Raw genomic sequence first — 17453 nt, 5'->3', positions numbered from 1 at the left:
TATATATATATATATTCTGCGCCTCGGATCGGGAAAGTAGTGACAAGTTTTTTAAACTTTGTACGAGAGATAGAGAAGATAAGATGGTTAGATTATAGAACATTTTTTTCGTGTATTGGTTCCCCGGTTAAGGCAAAGGAATCAACCTAGATTTTGATTGTTCTAAGTAGGCGATGACAAATTCCTTACTTCCAATCCCAAATTAAATAATTTTCGTAAGAATATGTAGTGGGTTTATAAGCACAACGTAGCACGTCATAGATTGGTCAACTTTAGCTATAATGCAGGCTTAAAGGTGCAAAATATATGCTCTCATATGCTAAAATGATCTTGAGAACATGGGGTCCAAGGGCAGTGCTCCTAGGGGGTTGCAAGGGGCAGCACCCCTGACTGGGTCCAAGAGGAAGCCCATGCTCGTTGCCCATGACTTGAAATAAGATCCATACATGATGTATATATCCGTTAGTTTTTTTCATGCCAAAATCCAACCGTTATGTCTATTGGGAACAAATACAACTTCCCGCAAAAAACTAAATTTAACTGTCTTGTGTCTTTATAAGATGTAGAATTCGGTTGTTACAGATATGGTATTATCAAACATATAAAATAGATCATGCAATATAATATGTTAAAAAGCATTTCGTGAAATATGTCAATCTTCATGAAACGCATACAAAAACAAATTCTAAGTTAAAAATATTGTTATTTGTTGATTTATTTTCTGTAGATCGACTAACGTATAACATACTGATCTAAAATGTATGTAATTAAAACATAACTTGTTAATATTGTAAAAATCATTTAACGAAATGCTTATATATCCGCAAAATCATAAATGCAGAAGAATATGAGGTACAACACTCGCAGAAGAATATGAGGTACACCACTCAAAAAAATTATTTAATCGCTTTTTGAACAAAAATGAGGTACAACACTCACAAAAATTATGCTTTTTTAGTGTTTAAGACATAAATCGTTTGAGTGGAGTGTGAATGCAAATGGAAAGGTTGGATTGGGGGACGTCTTTCGTCTGGTAAAGCCTCTATTTTAGTGAATTGCTCCGCCACTAAAGAATTTGATATTAGATTAGGAGTTCATCAAAGAGACCAACTATCTCCATTTCCTTTTGTTATTGCCATAGAGGATCTCATTGTTTCAATGTCGGAAACCTTTTATCAACACATTTTAGGGGTGTGCTTCTTCCTAAGAATGGCCCATGCTTAACTTATCTTCACAAAAGCAAAGTATTTGGTGTGGGGTTGATATTTGTGAAGCTGCTAGGCTTGTTAGCATCTTAAAATGCAACCCCACAAACTTTTCATTCATTTATCTCGGCCTTCCTATTGACGTGAATGTCAAGATTTCTAAATATTAGAATCCTAATCTTGATAAGTTTCTTGCCAAGTTAAGCTCTTGGAAAACGAAAAACCTTTCTTTTGGTGGTAGGGTCATGCTTGTTAACTCAGTGCTTGCTTGGGAATCTTCCCATCTATTACTTTGCTCTCTTTAAGGCACCAAAAAAATTCATTGATCTTTTGGAAAGTACTAAACGAAAGTTTCTTTGGAGAAGGGATGAGAATAATAGGAAGAATTGTTGGGTGGCTTGACACAATTTCACTAGACCTAAAACCAGCTTGGGTCTTGGTATTGGATGTCTTAATGTAACGCCCCAAATTTTCACAATAAAATTTTCATTTATAAACCAAGATAAACACCCAAAATCCAATTTGAAAACATAATATATTAACCATTGTTTCAAAAGCATAAGATTAAAAGTGTTAAATTTGCAAAAACCAGCTGAAGTAAGTAACAATAAAAACTTTGATGTAAATATACAGTCACGCTGCGTTGTTCCCTCGAACAACCTAAAAAACATTAAACTTAACAACGTAAGCACAAAGCTTAGTGAGTTCCCCAATATACCACATATTTCACCATACATACAACACATACAAGCAAAGACTCTCGACTCCAAATCCAATCCGCCATCATCCATATCCAACATACAATCAACATACATAACAAACATTAGCACCTTGCCATCATACCATGTCGGATCTTAGCCATCAACTATCACCAGCTCTTAATTGTCATGCCATCATCGGATCTCAGTTGACATATAACCATCGGCTCTCAGCCGTTCTATAACCATATAGAGGCTATTACTACACTAACGATCACCTAGTAAATGTGTCGTCATACATAGTCAAGAAATAAGATAGAAATTTAAACAGATAATCCTACCTGGAAGCAATATATCAGACAAGAACTATGCAATAAGGTTAGGTCAAAAGTTCTCAAGCTATCTAATTTAAACCACGTATCACCCGTAAGGCATTCAATCAACGATCAACCAGTACTACTAATACCTTAACCACACATGAAACAAGAAGTATCATACAATCAATAAATCACATACATAATAAAGACTATCCTAGTAAGATAACATACTTGTACCCTAACAATGCCTATATCATATCATAAAAAGGATATATAATGTCACACATAGAATAATGAGAAAAATCACCTGAACAAGAGACTAAAGAATCACAATTGTACAATCGAATTATCACACAGATCACATTCGCGAACTTTCGAAACACCAATAAAGGTTAAACCTTAGTCCATAATCCAAAACCCTAAAGTTTGACCCAAAGTCAAACTTGGTCAAAAGTCAAAAAGTCAATCTTCAGGTCAAAAGACCCCCATCGCCCGCGCCCACTACATGACAAAATAGTCAGGTTCAGGCTAAAAATCAGACGTGTCTTATATTAAATAGGGACGCCCCGACGCCAGCAAAAGACGCGTTGCGTGCAAACAAATTTTCAAAGGTTTTTTTGACTTAATCCATTAAGTCAAGGCTCAACTTCTCATATATGATTCTTAATAATGTATTAATGGATAAAGTTTCCAACTTTATCCATTAAAACACCCCAAACAAGCAAGATCTAACCCTAGTTTCCAAGAAGTTCAAGAATGCATCTTTCTTCATGCATGGAGCAAAGAGAACATATGCATACACTCAAAACTTTTTTAAAAGGTCAGATTTGAAGGAAAATATGCTTCTAAGATCATGGAGTTTTCCAAAATCCATAGATCAAGTCATAAAGGGACAAAAACCTCATGAAAAGGACCAAACTACCAAATACTTTTAGATCAAAAGATGAAACACAATAAATCATGGATCTTTGTGACTTACAAAGGTCCAAAAGGTGTAAGAATGTTGATCTCTTTAGTTGCAAAGCTTCCAAGGCCAATATTTCAATAACTCTTCACAAAAGAACCACAAAATGCAAATGAATGAGAGAGAGAGGTTGAGTTCAAAACCCACAAAGGGAGGCTAGGGTTTTACAATGGTCGATATGGGGTTGATGGAGGTTAAGAATGGAAAAACCTAGGGTTAATGTCTTTTAAATAGTCCCCAAAACCCTAAAAAGACGAACAACCCATGGGTATGGACTCTCTGCGTCCCTTCCAATAAATTCCAGTTTTCAATTTTCACCGAATAAATAGTTAATCTTCATGCTTTGGTTCATACTTCTACATTTCCTTACACATTGAAACCACTATTCAAATAATGGAAAATCACAATCGGAACTCGGATGTTACACTTAAAACTTTGAACTGAGCTTTACTAACAAAATGGTGGTGGAGACTAAAAGTTAAGTAGAAATGTTTATGGTCTTATGTATCAAAGCTATTCATAAGATGACTCTTATTGATGACAACCCGCTTGCTAAAAAGTCTACTACGGGAACTTGGTTATGTATCTCATAAATTGGTGTTGATTTTAAGGATTAAGGTATTTCAATAAATTCTTTATTTCAGAGGAACGTCGTGCGAGAAACAATTCCTATTTTTTGGAAGGATAAGTGGTGCGGAAACATGGCGCTTAAGGATAAATATGCATCATTATATGTTACTGAATCAAGCAAAAATTGTTTGATTTTTGACAATAAACAAGGTTAATCAATCCCTGTTTTGCTGGAGCTGGAAAAGACAGCTGAGAAGAGGCATGGGAACACATGAATTTGTTGCCTAGTGTCTGATATTTCCCTTTACAAATTCCCTGACAACCTTGACTCTTGGAGTTGGAACAGTGATGCTAATGATACTTTCCAGTGCTTTCTCTTAGGAAACTTGTCGCTAGAGTTGTTTTTTTTATCACCAACTTATTTCCTTCGGGTGGATTAATTGGATTCCCCTGAAGGTAAATTGTTTTGTGTTGCGCCTTTTCTTAAATTGTATTTTGTTAGCCTCTAACTTAGCTTATAGAGGTGTTAATATTTCATCCGTGTTATGTCCCTCTTGGTTTTGTAGTTTGAGGAAGTGGATCGTTTTTCTTTTCAAATGTGACTTCGCCAACATTTTATGGAAATGGTTTTGCTTGTGAAGTACCATCTTACCGCAAGATGTGGGCAGTATGGAGGAACTATTTAACACGCTTAATGGCTTTAATATTAGCGATAGAGGTATTAACCTTAAACATGCTTTGGTTTACTTGATGGTGTGCCTGATTTTGGAACACTAGAAATATTTTAGGTGTTTGTTTGTTTTTTTTGTAAAAAACTTATTCGGACCTCTTATTGTTGCGCGGCGCAGCACACACGCAATACTTTTCGTATCGTAGTTGTTTGTTTTTTAGAAGTCTTCGGAGTAAAAAGTCGTTGCGCGTGTTCTGTTTGGGGCAACATTTGTATTGCCTCTTCCAACCTGTTCTTTTTTTTTCTTGCTAAAATCTTGATGAATCTTGATTATATGTTGCTAAAATCTTGCTGAAGCTTATTTCATCTTCTTCTTTTTGTTTTTTAGTTTATTCTTGCTCAATTTTTTTTTCATTTTTATATTGAATAATGATAATTTTTTGCTAAAGTATCATTATTTTTTGCTGAAATATCATAAAATCATGCTGAAATGTCATATATTATTAAATTTTCGGTATTAAAAAACTATTTTCGGTATATAAAATCAGTTTATTATAATTTTTTAATATTTGCAGCAGCATGCAGATGTTATAAAAGAAACATGTTTCTTATTACAGTCTGTAGCCGTTTTGTCCACCTCTTTTGCTGCAGAGGGTTGCAGAGGTGGTCCGCAGCAAGGTTGTCAAGATCAGGGTCCAACCTAGGATCGTTTTTGGGTTTTCAAGATCGGCATCGTAAGATAGCGATCGGGATCCTAAGATCCCACAAAATAAAACATATGTATAATTTATAATTTTAAAACATGAAAAATATTTCAATCATTTAATTTTTCGTTCAAAAATTACAAAAACTTAAAAATATTAGTTATAAGTCACAACACAAAATGATAAACGATAAATTGGTAAAGGGTAAAGGAGATAGAGTGGTAAAAAAAAATTCATTTGCAAAAAAAATATAAAATCTAGGGAAGGTAGGATCGGATCGGATCGGATCGGATCCTGATCCTACAATCCTACCTACGATCTTACGATCCTACCTGCGATCATATCTCAAATACGATCCGTTTACGATCCGATTCGTTTTTCATACTTAGGATCGTACGATACTACGATCAAAAACGCGATTTTGACAACCATGATCCGTAGGCTTAATGAATTTTTGCTTAAAAAAAAACAACGGACACCTTTATGTTCAAGAATGTTAAGTGCTCCCATGGATAATGTTCAATTTTTTTTGTTTAACTAGATTAATCATATCGTAAAGGAAATAAAAGTAACTTGAATTGTATGTCTACATGTACTTTGTAACGATACTCCTAGCGTATCGCTACTTTCCGGTTGTTATACTTTGCAGGCGTTTTAAAAAACAAGAGTTCATTTGAGAAAAATATTTTAACCAATGGTTTTGGTAAGTTAATTTTTCTTTGCCAAATAGGTGATCATGATAAATTTTCTAAAAGATAGTTGTTTTGAAGTATTACATATACATTTTTTGGTATTTTTTCATTAACTTCTTTTTTTCTAACTCTAAAACAAACAAAATTCAAACAGATATGTATTACTTAAAATCCAAATGCCAAAAAGTGGTCATTATTCTACTAAAAGAAGGTTCATAAGCCAAAAGAGGCTCAAAATTTCTTCTACTTACAACACACGTCCCATATTTCTTAATTTACAACTCAACCCATTCAAATCTCCATTAAACTCAACACCAAATATAATTAAATTACCATATCTAAAAAATTCCGTAACATCACACACCCAAATCAAGAATCTCTTTTATTCACTTGTAGGCGACTCTAGAAGACGACGAGTAAAGCAACGAAGAACCAGAGAAGCTACTCGCGTTACTTCTCATCCCACCACCAGCAACAGCAGCAGCCGATGACGATGATGTTGCGGGAACTCCTCCTTCCGCCCTACTTCCGGTGGCTGGTTTTTCCGGTGAACCCTTCAAAAGAGCATCAACTTTAGCGTACTCTTCTCTTTCATGCTTAATTTCCCTCAACATGGCCGCAACATCTTTCATCGTTGGTCTTTCTTCCGGCAAAGAGTTGACGCAGAGTAATGCAACTCCTAATGCTTGCATCATTTCTTCAATTTCTGATTCCGAACGAGATAATAAGCTCCGATCAAGTACTTCGATCCATCCTTTTCTCTGTTTCACCCAATCCACGACGTGTAATCCATCTGGTATCGTTGGGTCGATCGGTTGTTTCCCTGTTAAAACTTCCAGCATCACTACTCCGTAGCTATAAACATCGCTCTTCTCCGTGATCTTCATCCTGTACCCGTATTCTGAAAATGCACACAAACTGTTCGTGAAAATGTCTCATAGAAAAAAACAGTAAAACTAGAAGGAGAGAAATGTGTATACCAGGAGCGATGTATCCGTATGAACCAGCGATTGTATTAGAAGAACGAGCAAAATCACCATCATCAACAAGCTTCGCGAGACCAAAATCTGCAATATATGGCTCAAATTCTAGACCGATGAGAATATTATTAGCTTTAATATCTCGATGAACAATCGGAGGAACACAATCATGGTGCAAATAAGCAATTCCTTCAGCAGCCCCCAACAAGATATGATACCTCAATTCCCACTCCAACGAGCTCCCCATTCGTTCATGAAGAAGACTCCCAAGACTTCCGTTTGGCATATAATCATACATAAGGAGCCTCGTCTTCTTGTTCCAGCAACAACCCAGAAACCTAACGATGTTCTTGTGTCTCACTGATCCCAATGTTTTCACTTCAGCTGAAAACGAATCTCGAACTGTAGCTTTTTCATCTTCATAACCACCATCAACCGCCATTGATGGCCAAAGCTTCTTCACAGCAATCACATCACCATTATCCATATCAGCACGATACACAACCCCAGAACACCCTTTCCCGATGACATTAGTGTCCACTAAGCATTTCAAAATTCGGTCAACTGAAATATTTAGCTTCTGAAAAGGCGTGAATTGCCATGGCCATGATTCGCCAAGCTCAGATTCATCATCACCCTTGAAACCCCTTCTCGCACGTAAAACCGCAGCAACTCCCATAATCATCATAGCAATCGTCAAAGTAATAAGCAACGCTAGCGCTAGTCTTAATCTCTTTGCGTTTTTTGATTTATACTCATCTTTCCCATTTCCTGATTCTGCAACATTGTTTAAAAAACACGATTCTTTTCCAAAAGAACACAACCCTCGATTCCCGGCTAAATCAGCTTCCGATAACTGCCTAAAAAGCTTATTATCCGGTAAATATCCCGTAAAATTATTATACGAAATATTTAACGAAACAAGATTATCTAGACGCGAAAGCGGATTCAAATTTCCTTCCAAATTATTGTACGACATGTCAAGAATCGAAAGCTTGCTTAACGCAGCTATTTGATCCGGAATCGACCCGGTTAACCCGTTGCGGCTTAAATTCAAGGCGATCTCGAGCGCTTGAATATTTCCTAACTCAGGCGGTATCCCGCCTGATAATTTATTACTGCTCAGGTCTAGAAATTGTAGACCTGAGCAGAGCCCGAGCGATCGAGGGATCGCTCCTGCAAACTCATTCTTACTAAGAATGAGTTTGTTTAATGAAACCAACCGCCCGAAACTGGCGGGGATGGGACCGGAAAACCGGTTACTGGAAACATCTAGGACTTGGAGTCCTGATAATGATGATAAAGAATCCGGTAACGAGCCTTGTAATGTATTGTTGCTAAGATCCACCATTTCTAACTCGGTGCAACCGGAAAGCTCGCCGGGAACCACCCCGGAGAGGTGGTTTCCGGACAAATCAAGAAAGTTTATGCTTTTTAATCCGGCGATTTCTTTCGGGATTTCGCCGGTGATTCGATTGTCACCCAAACGTAACCGGACTAACGCGGTGGAGTTCCCGATTTCCGGCGGGATTGAACCGGAAATGTCGTTTGAAATTAGAAGCAATTTGGTGAGGTTTTGGAGTTGAAACAACCCTGGAGGGATACTTCCGGTGAGTGAATTGTGCGATAAATCTAATGCTTGAAGATTTGTACAACTTCCTAAACTTGAAGGTATGCTTCCTTCGAGATTGTTATCCCACGCGAAGAACACTTCGAGATTTGTTAATTTTCCTATCTCGGAAGGAATCAGACCGGAGATTTGATTTGTGTCCAGCTGTAATTGTTGGAGATTGACGGCGTTTGAAATAACAATCGGGATTGAACCGGAGATGTTGTTGTTGCTAATCATGAATTCTTCTAACTCAATGAGATTACCAACGGAAGACGGAAGAACGCCGGATAATGAGTTTAAAGAAACGTCGAAGATTTTTAAATTAGTACAGTTTCCGATTTCTTCAGGGATTGATCCGATGAAGTTGTTTTGCCATAGTAACAGTTTTTCGAGCTTTTTGAGCTTTCCGAGCTCGGGAATGATGGAGCCGGAAAGTGAGTTTTCGTATACGAACAAGTTTACAAGCTCTGAACAGTCGCCGAGCTCCGGCGGGAGCTCACCGGAAAGCATGGCGGTGTAAATGGAAAGTGTTTCGAGTTTGGTGAGGTTACCTAATGAGTGAGGGAGAGAACCTGATATTCTTGTGTCTGCGAGGCCGAGAAACGTGAGGTTTCTGCAGTTTCCGATTTCTTCCGGGATTTCTCCGGCGAGGTCGTTGTTTCCTCCGGCGCGGATGACTTCAAGGTTATGTAACTGACCTAATTCAGGTGGGATGTTTCCGGTGAGTCGGTTGTCAAACAGGTGAAGATTCTTGAGGCTCCGGCAGTTCCCAAGCTCACGTGGGATTTTTCCGGTGAGTTTGTTGGAGTTTAAAATCAAGTCCTGGAGGTTTTCAAGGTTGCCAATGGAAGACGGGATGGGACCCACGAGACTGTTTGAGCTTAAATCAATGGCGACAAGCTCCCGACAGGAACCGAGGTCGTCGGAGAGAGTTCCGGTGATGTTAGCGTCGGATATCGTAAGGCTTTTGAGATGGGAAAACGAAGAAAGATTCGCCGGTAATGGTAGTCGCAATGGTATCGACTGAATATTGATTTCAGAAACAAAGCCTTGTGAATCACATTTAACGTAATCCCATTTGCATGGGCTTTTGGTGTCGCCGGAAAGTGTCCAACTCGAAAAGAAAGAACCGTCATTACCACCACCGTTAACACCATGAACCCAAGTGAAAAGCACAACGGCTTCTTGGTTAGGACCTCCATCGCCGCCGGCAGCGGCGGCGGAACAGGGAATCAAGAAAAGAGTTATAGAAATGAAGAAGAAAACCAGAGGAGATTTGAAGAAACAATGGAGATTAATAGGATAATGGTTATCGGATTTAGGGCACGACAACATCGACATTTGCCTCAAATTGCAAACTTTTCTTGGGTTTGTATCATTTGAGGTTTGTTTTTCTTAATCTTTGCGTCTCTCACTTCCTCTGTGTCTTTCTCTCTCTAAAAACCTCTCCTTTTTTCTGGGTTTTCTTGCTTGGTTCGAACACTGGGGTGGTGATCAAGAAATAAGCACAGGTTTCATGGCGAATTTCAATATAAAAAACAAAAAGATTAAAGAAACATTAAAAGAATACCTTGAGATTTGCAAAATTAGCAGAGCACCACCCCTCACCCAGTCACCCCACCCTACCCACCATTTTTGTATAATTTGTTTATAGTTTAATCATGCTTTGATTAATCTTGTTCTTGACTCTTTCAGTAAAACACAAGACAAAGTGAGTGTGGGAGCAGTTAGGCATCAATCTCAAGTCACCCCTGTTTTCCTCTATCACCATTTTTAACTTCTTTAATTTCCTCCATTTGTCTCATGATCTTTGGTACAACCGGTCAATGCATAGGTACAAGTAACTTACGCATATAAGTAAATTAAAAAAAAAAAAAATCATAACTATAGACACTTTGAATGGTAGTTAAACTTAAAAGCTTTATTAACCGTTCGTGGTGTCTAGTTAGCAAATCGATTAGGGTTTGAAAATTCAGAAGTTGCTAAATTAGAACCACAAAGTTAATTTCTAATCAATGTACGCCTATATGGCCTTGACATGACATCAACGTAAATTTTTTTGTTTAATTTTGGTTTTTTTAATTCAAAATTAATTTTATTATTGTTACTATTATCAATTAGTTAGTTAATTAAATTCATGATTGATGAGTATGTACTTATAAAAAAAACATAATAAATTCCAATCAAGTAAACACACATAAACAACGAGAATGAAAAATCTACTCCCTTCATATATGTTAAACAAATTGAAGGAATCGAAGATGGAAGATAGAAAAGGAAATTATAACAAATGCAAAATGAGGTTAGACGTAAGGAATATTTTTGTGATTTAATGCCAACTTTATTAATATTATGGCATAAATATTGATAACATAATGTTAAAGGGTGGGAACTGGGAAGTGTAAAATAATGAGAAACTGAAAGTACATTGTTATTATTTTATTTATTAATGGTCTTTTTAATTCTCTTATATATAGGTGAAATTAGACCTTCACGAGAATTGTGTGTACATAGTGATTTTTTAGCATATATGCCTTGTATATAATATTTCCATTATATAGTGTTAGTAATTTTTTGACTAGTGTCCGATTAAATTTTCAATTACTTTCTAGGTGGTACGGAAACAATAGACCTAAACAATATGTGAAGTCTTAAAAAAATTTATCTTTAATAAAAACTATTTGACGAAGTATTAATTTTGTATTAGGCTATCAGGAGTGGAAAGCAAACCTCGCGCGAGTTTCCTATGTGGCACACTAACCTACTGGCGAACGCCGCCCCGTGAACCGGTGGTTTGGGTGTGAAGTGGCTTCTAGTGGTGGTGAAGACGGAAGAAGACAAACATTTTGATTGGTTCTTCTTTTTTCTCTCACATTTTCTCTCGTTCTCTCTGCTTCTTTTTGCTCATTCACCACAAACCCACCGGTGAACACCATTTCCACAGCCTAATGGGTTGGTTGTGGAATGGTAAAATACCTAAGTGACACTGAGTTGGCCGGTGGTTTGGCTGTGACCACTCCCCACACCCTTAGTCATTAACTTATTTTGATATGATATTAATTGTGTATACCTACTTTCTTACGATATTAGTTATTTTTTTTATAATTTAACTGATTAACAATTTAGGTTCACCGACTAGACAGACTAATCTCTAGCCACAAGTCGACCGACTTAGTACCACCTAGCGATTTTTACAAACTTGACATCATATGATCTTTTGTGTCTTTCCTGAACACTATGTGTACTACTCTTTACATGTTCGGTTGATATATATATATATATATATATATATATATATATATATATATATATATATATATATATATATATAGAGAGAGAGAGAGAGAGAGACCAGAAAAAAAAAGGATTAATTTGGTAAGAAGGATAAAAAAATGCATCATTTGAAAAAAAAATACAAACAATTATTGGCACAATCTTATTTTGCTCCTTTATTTTATTGTCTACGGGGTCTGGAAAGTTATGTTTGTCCACCTTTAGCCCTTATTACTTGCTGATGTCGATTTGAATGGTTATATCACAATTTAAGACAAAATCATTGATGAAGAGGAATCCACACTTAACATTTGTCATAAATTTGTCTTTATTGAGATTTTTAAAGTCCTCCGTCTTCCAATAGTGTATTAAAAGGGTCATCAAAAGTTCGCAACATCATTTTTGAAGGGAAAGGTAGCAGTTCTTCATCCATAAACTCTGATTTAATGTACACTACATAGATAACAATAGATTCTGCTTCAATTTATATAATGTCGGAACTTTGAAACCTTACGACGTATATAAGATAGAAACTTCTACATATATTGGCAGACGTGAATCACAATCCTTTACATTGGGCATGTATTACAAAGGTCTTGTTGTTCAACACACCCTAACCTGCATAGATCCTATAATCTTAACGTTTAGCGATAAAAAATTTGTAAAATATGGACCACAATGGAATTGTTGGTTTTTCTTAATGAAACATAAAATACTATAATGAACAATATGTATTATTGTATTCCAAGAAAACCGTTGTCTAATGGCCTTAGAATCTTGAAGGACCATGAATGTTATAGGGTTTTCATAGATTAGGCTCTTGATAATGGGGGCATGATAAATGGATAAGGGATAAGTAAATTGGTCTAACTCTATGTTTTAGCTGCACACACATCAACTAAGAGAGAGAGAGAGAGAGAGAGAGCGAGAGAGAACCTATGACATTGTGTTATATATATATATATATATATATATATATATATATATATATATATATATATAAACAAATAGGCTAATGATGATGTTCTCACATGTAACTTCGAAAACTGAAAACCACAACTCGAATTGCACATCACTACTGGAAAAAAAATATATATAACACGATCAAACTATGAGTAAAAAAATGATACATTCATCCACAACCTTGACTTGTAGAGCTCTTCTAGGGACTCCATCACTGCTAATACGTTCTAAATGAATTGTGTCTATTGAAAATTTTTATTTTCATTTTCTTATGACATCATTCTTACATGTAAGAGTTTATATATGATGTTTCGTGTTTAATGTTAAATCAATTACTTAGAAGACATTTGAAAAGTCATTTCAGAATATGAAAAGACAAAGAAATTTCAAATCAATGTGTTGCTTAGAAATTTAGTCATTTGAGAATATGAAAAGACAAATGAGTTTCAAATCAATGTGGTGCTTAGAAAAATGCTTCTATTAATATATATATATATATATATATATATATATATATATATATATATATTGATAACAGTAATTATTTAATTTATTTGTTAAACTTTTTATAATAATAATAATAATAATAATAATAATAATAATAAAACATTAAGAATATATTATATAACCTATAAAATTGCCAAAATCATTAGTTTACAAATGATTTGTGCCAAAAATGCAAAAACCTAAGTTTCTATCTATGATTAGGCGTTTATCATCAAACATAAATGTTGGATGTTTGAAACCAAACAACCTCCAACTCTTAGGCTAAGCGGAGTGGCACCCGCCAAAGCCACTCGCTTAGCTCGCCATTGATGTAGAACACCACCCCTAGCTCTCGCTAGGGGGCTCACCAAAGCATAGTCGCCATCCTCAAAGCGTGAAAAAAGAGAAAGAAGTGAAGGCTTTAATTGGGTGAAATGGTTTGTTTGGGATTGCAACCTGCGTATTCTAACTGCATCCACAATAATTATGGATAAAATTAAGGGTCCTCCTATTCTCACGATTAAATTCGTGTATAAGTCTTAGAGGGTGTTTGGCAAAACTTATTTAAAAAGACTTATGACTTTTTGACTTATAACTTATTTTTGTGAAATAAGGAGTTTTTAATAAGGGATAGGTTACTTATCACTTTTTGACTTATTAGAAGTTACCAACAGTTATAAGTTGTTTTTTACCCAAACACTTTTTTGACTTATACCGGTATCAAATCTGTAATAAGTCAAAAAAACTCATTTTTTAAGCTTTGTCAAACACACCCTTAGAATATTTGATTAGATTACTGCGTAAACAGTCTCATCATTTACTTCACAGATATCAATTGTTTTTATATATCTTTTCTAATTTACTCCCTTTTACTTAGTTACAAATTACAAAACACACCCTCCAATACTTTCATTATCTATTTCAAATATATAGATGAAATTGTATGTTAATAATCTTAATAATTATACGGTTTGCAATGTTTACTTTTATTATTATATAGGCTAGTATTGGTTTATTTTCTTAAATATATATATATATATATATATATATATATATATATATATATATATAGATCTTAAAAAACTATACGATTAGTGTTATAAATATTTTAAAAATAATATCATTTAAAACATTAAGGCTCTGTAATTTATTTTTAGTATTACTATGTATTCTAACCATTTTCAATAAATTTATTTTTCATCAAAACGTTAATAATATATTTTGTTATTTTAAAATTCATATTATTAACAACCGGCCAATTTATAACTTTTCTAATCCATTGCTAACAATATTTATTTAAGTAAAATTAAGTAAACTAATCATAATGTAATGTGTATTAAAAAAACCCCCAAAAAATGACAAAAAACCGCTAAGTCCAAAATGGGAAATCCCATACTGACAATATATATATATATATATATATATATATATATATATATATATATATATATATATATATATATATATATATATATATATATATATATATATATGAAAAACAAAAAACTTTAAAAATCATAAAAATACATAAAAAAATACATAGAGATCACAAATGTTTATGTATTATTAAAAATTATATATTATTTAATATAAAATAAAAAATGTTTGTTTATTAAAATAGAGTAATTAAATTAAATTACGAAAAGAAAAACAAAAAATATATTTTATATAACATTGAATAAAAAATGGTTGTTTATTAAAATATAGTAATTATATTAAATTAGAAAAAAGGAAAATAAAAAAATGGAGTGCTAGGAGTGTTACTACTCCATACCACATGTTAAGTTTAGATGCTAAAAGGAGAAAAATGAAGTGACGCTTAAAAAGCTGATGCGGCAAGATGCTAAGAGTGTTACCACTCCCCTTAGCCTTAATGTTATAGTTGTGTGTGGGTCGTAAAAATCGTCTCCAAGCTAGACCCAATTCATATTTTAGGTTTTTATTTATCTTTTACTGGTTTCATCTTTTTTCATTCTCTTTACCGTATTCTTATTAAATATAATCTCAAATTTATTAGATTATTAATCTGGGTGCTGCTATTAAGACACTTTTTAGACACCTTATAAATAATTTTATCAAAAGTCAACCTATACTTAACTACTCATAATCATCTTTTTCAAAAAACAATGTAATTTTAACCAATAAAAATAACTTAAAAACTATATAGGATGTCTAAATTATAAAATATAGTGTTTTTTTAGGCAACCCCATTAATTTAGTTTAGAAAAATGGGCGCACATGCATTGCAACTAAACTTGCAAAACTCGAAAGGCTGAATGGGTGATGTGGCAATTTTGCAATTCTATTGTAAGTGACAAGTGACAACGTTTAAATAGTTGAATAGTCTTACAGTCTCTTTTTGTGTATTTGAAACTCGATTTGGAACCTTTATAAATTTCTCCTTATATTGTTCCAAAAAAGTTCCATATATAAATTAATTTAATACAGTTCAATTTAAAATTTACTGTCTGTATCAACATTCCACATTTAATATAAATATGTATCACAAAAGAAAGTGACAAATGAAATGTCCCACTATTTCCTTAAAATGAGCATGTCCTTTGATTCTTAATCCCACCTAAAATTATATGAGACAAGATATCCTTATCATCAATTCGATGGAATTTTAAAAGTGAACTAGATGACCACGTTCGGACGTACATGTTGAAATGGAGGATATAAATTTTAAATCGAAATCTAATATTTAGGCCAACACACACACATACATACATATATATATATATATATATATATATATATATATGTGTGTGTTGGTATATATATATATATATATATATATATATATATATATATATATATTGTTGGGTGATAGATATAGCAGGGTGATGGTGGAGAACCGGTTTTCTTATGGATCGTATAAGTTTACTTTCCGAACTGATATTTCCACTTTATGCATGGGTTATAGGAAACTCAATTTAAGATAATCCAAAATGACACTTGTGTATCTAGGCACAGAAACACAAATCAAATCGTCAAGAGAGTTCTGAGTTTGTTTTAGAAGAAGAAGAGCTTAGAAGGGTTTTATGGATCAAAAGAGAAGTTGTATATATACATGGCAGATTAGGGTTATAATCTTTTAAATTAGTTAGGAGAATATCATATATATACACCGCCAGGGGCTCTACCCCTTGGACCCCGCTAGAGGCGCTGCCCCTAGGACCATGCAAAGGGGTGCGGTCCCCTTGACCCCCGCCATTTTGTCATATCGGCTTATAATTCGATCTTATATATGTCTGCACTCCGCATTCACCGAACATATAATATAGAGTACAAATAATAAGCCCCTTAGCTCACATGTTAGATCCAATTACACGAAATGTCCGGTGACACTAAAATCACCAACAATCCTCCCCCATCTAAGTGTAACCCATGAAGTAACATACAATTATCCAAAAAAAACCAAACCAGTACATTGAAAATGTCGAAATGATTAAATTCCCATTTTAGTATCAAACAATTCAAATACTCGAGAATCAGGGTGTTCTAAGAACTGAACCCTTCAACCCAACTGAATACTTGAAAGTAAAACACGTACTAGTTTATTGATCTTTCTAGTGAAATACAACTTGACACTATTATAAAACTGTGTGTCCTAATCCTCTCATGACTTTATCAAGTCCAAGTCCCCAAACTCTTGAAATCCGGATACAGTTCACAATCACATAGGTAACTCTTTTACCTCGTGTATCTAGACGTACATTTTATCAAAGGAATTATTAAGAAGTTAAACTTCAACTGGGTTAACTATAAAACCGAACACATACCTAGGATGTATACTTTATGTGTTCCAATCTATAAGTGTTAGCTTTCCACATTGAATCCAGCTCCTAATGTCATATCAGAAGGAAATTAGGTGTCTCACCATTACATAATTTAATGGACTTTAATTTCATCCTAATAAGACTTGTGCACTAAGTCTCTTGTCAGGCATTTAGTCAAGCGATCTGAATTTTTGTTGCGATTTCACAAACTCAACCAAAATCACATTATTCATGATGAGTTCTCTAATCATACTGTGTCTAACACATAAGTGTCTAGACTTGCCATTATAAACCTAGCTATATGCCTTAGCCAAAGTGGTTGCATTATCACAAAGGATAGATATAGGTGTTATCGGTTTTAACCACAGAGGAATCTCATAGACTAAATTCCTTAGTCATTATGCTTCTTTACCAGCAGTTGTGATATGTGCATATTTAGTCATATAATTCATGCATTATCTTAATATTTTATGTTGCATTTGTGTCAATTGTTGAACAAAAGATACTTAATTGGTTGAAAATTTATTTTGCAGCAGC

At 34.4% G+C, this 17453-nt stretch overlaps 1 protein-coding gene and 1 long non-coding RNA gene across 2 annotated transcripts; one reads left to right on the top strand and one right to left on the bottom strand.

Annotated features, from left to right (window-relative positions):
* Positions 1-5979: 5979 nt before the first annotated feature.
* On the bottom strand, positions 5980-9999 carry LOC145158733 (Leucine-rich repeat receptor-like protein kinase family protein). The gene is made up of 2 exons (XM_079077591.1): positions 6801-9999; positions 5980-6721 (listed from the first exon to the last, which is right to left on the bottom strand). The coding sequence occupies exons 1-2, from the start codon at positions 9751-9753 to the stop codon at positions 6207-6209; spliced, it is 3468 nt and encodes a 1155-aa protein (XP_078933717.1). The 5' UTR covers positions 9754-9999; the 3' UTR covers positions 5980-6206.
* LOC145158739 (uncharacterized) lies at positions 9257-11246 on the top strand. The gene is made up of 3 exons (XR_013737289.1): positions 9257-9796; positions 10108-10246; positions 11120-11246. It is a non-coding gene; the product is annotated as an uncharacterized LOC145158739 (long non-coding RNA).
* Positions 11247-17453: the final 6207 nt, after the last annotated feature.

The sequence above is a fragment of the Lactuca virosa genome, chromosome 1, assembly GCF_052849685.1.
Source record: "Lactuca virosa cultivar CGN04683 chromosome 1, Lactuca_virosa_CGN04683_v6, whole genome shotgun sequence".
Lineage (NCBI taxonomy): Eukaryota > Viridiplantae > Streptophyta > Magnoliopsida > Asterales > Asteraceae > Lactuca > Lactuca virosa.
The sequence above is the reverse complement of the archived record's forward strand: the minus strand, read 5'-3'. Positions and strand labels throughout refer to the sequence as shown.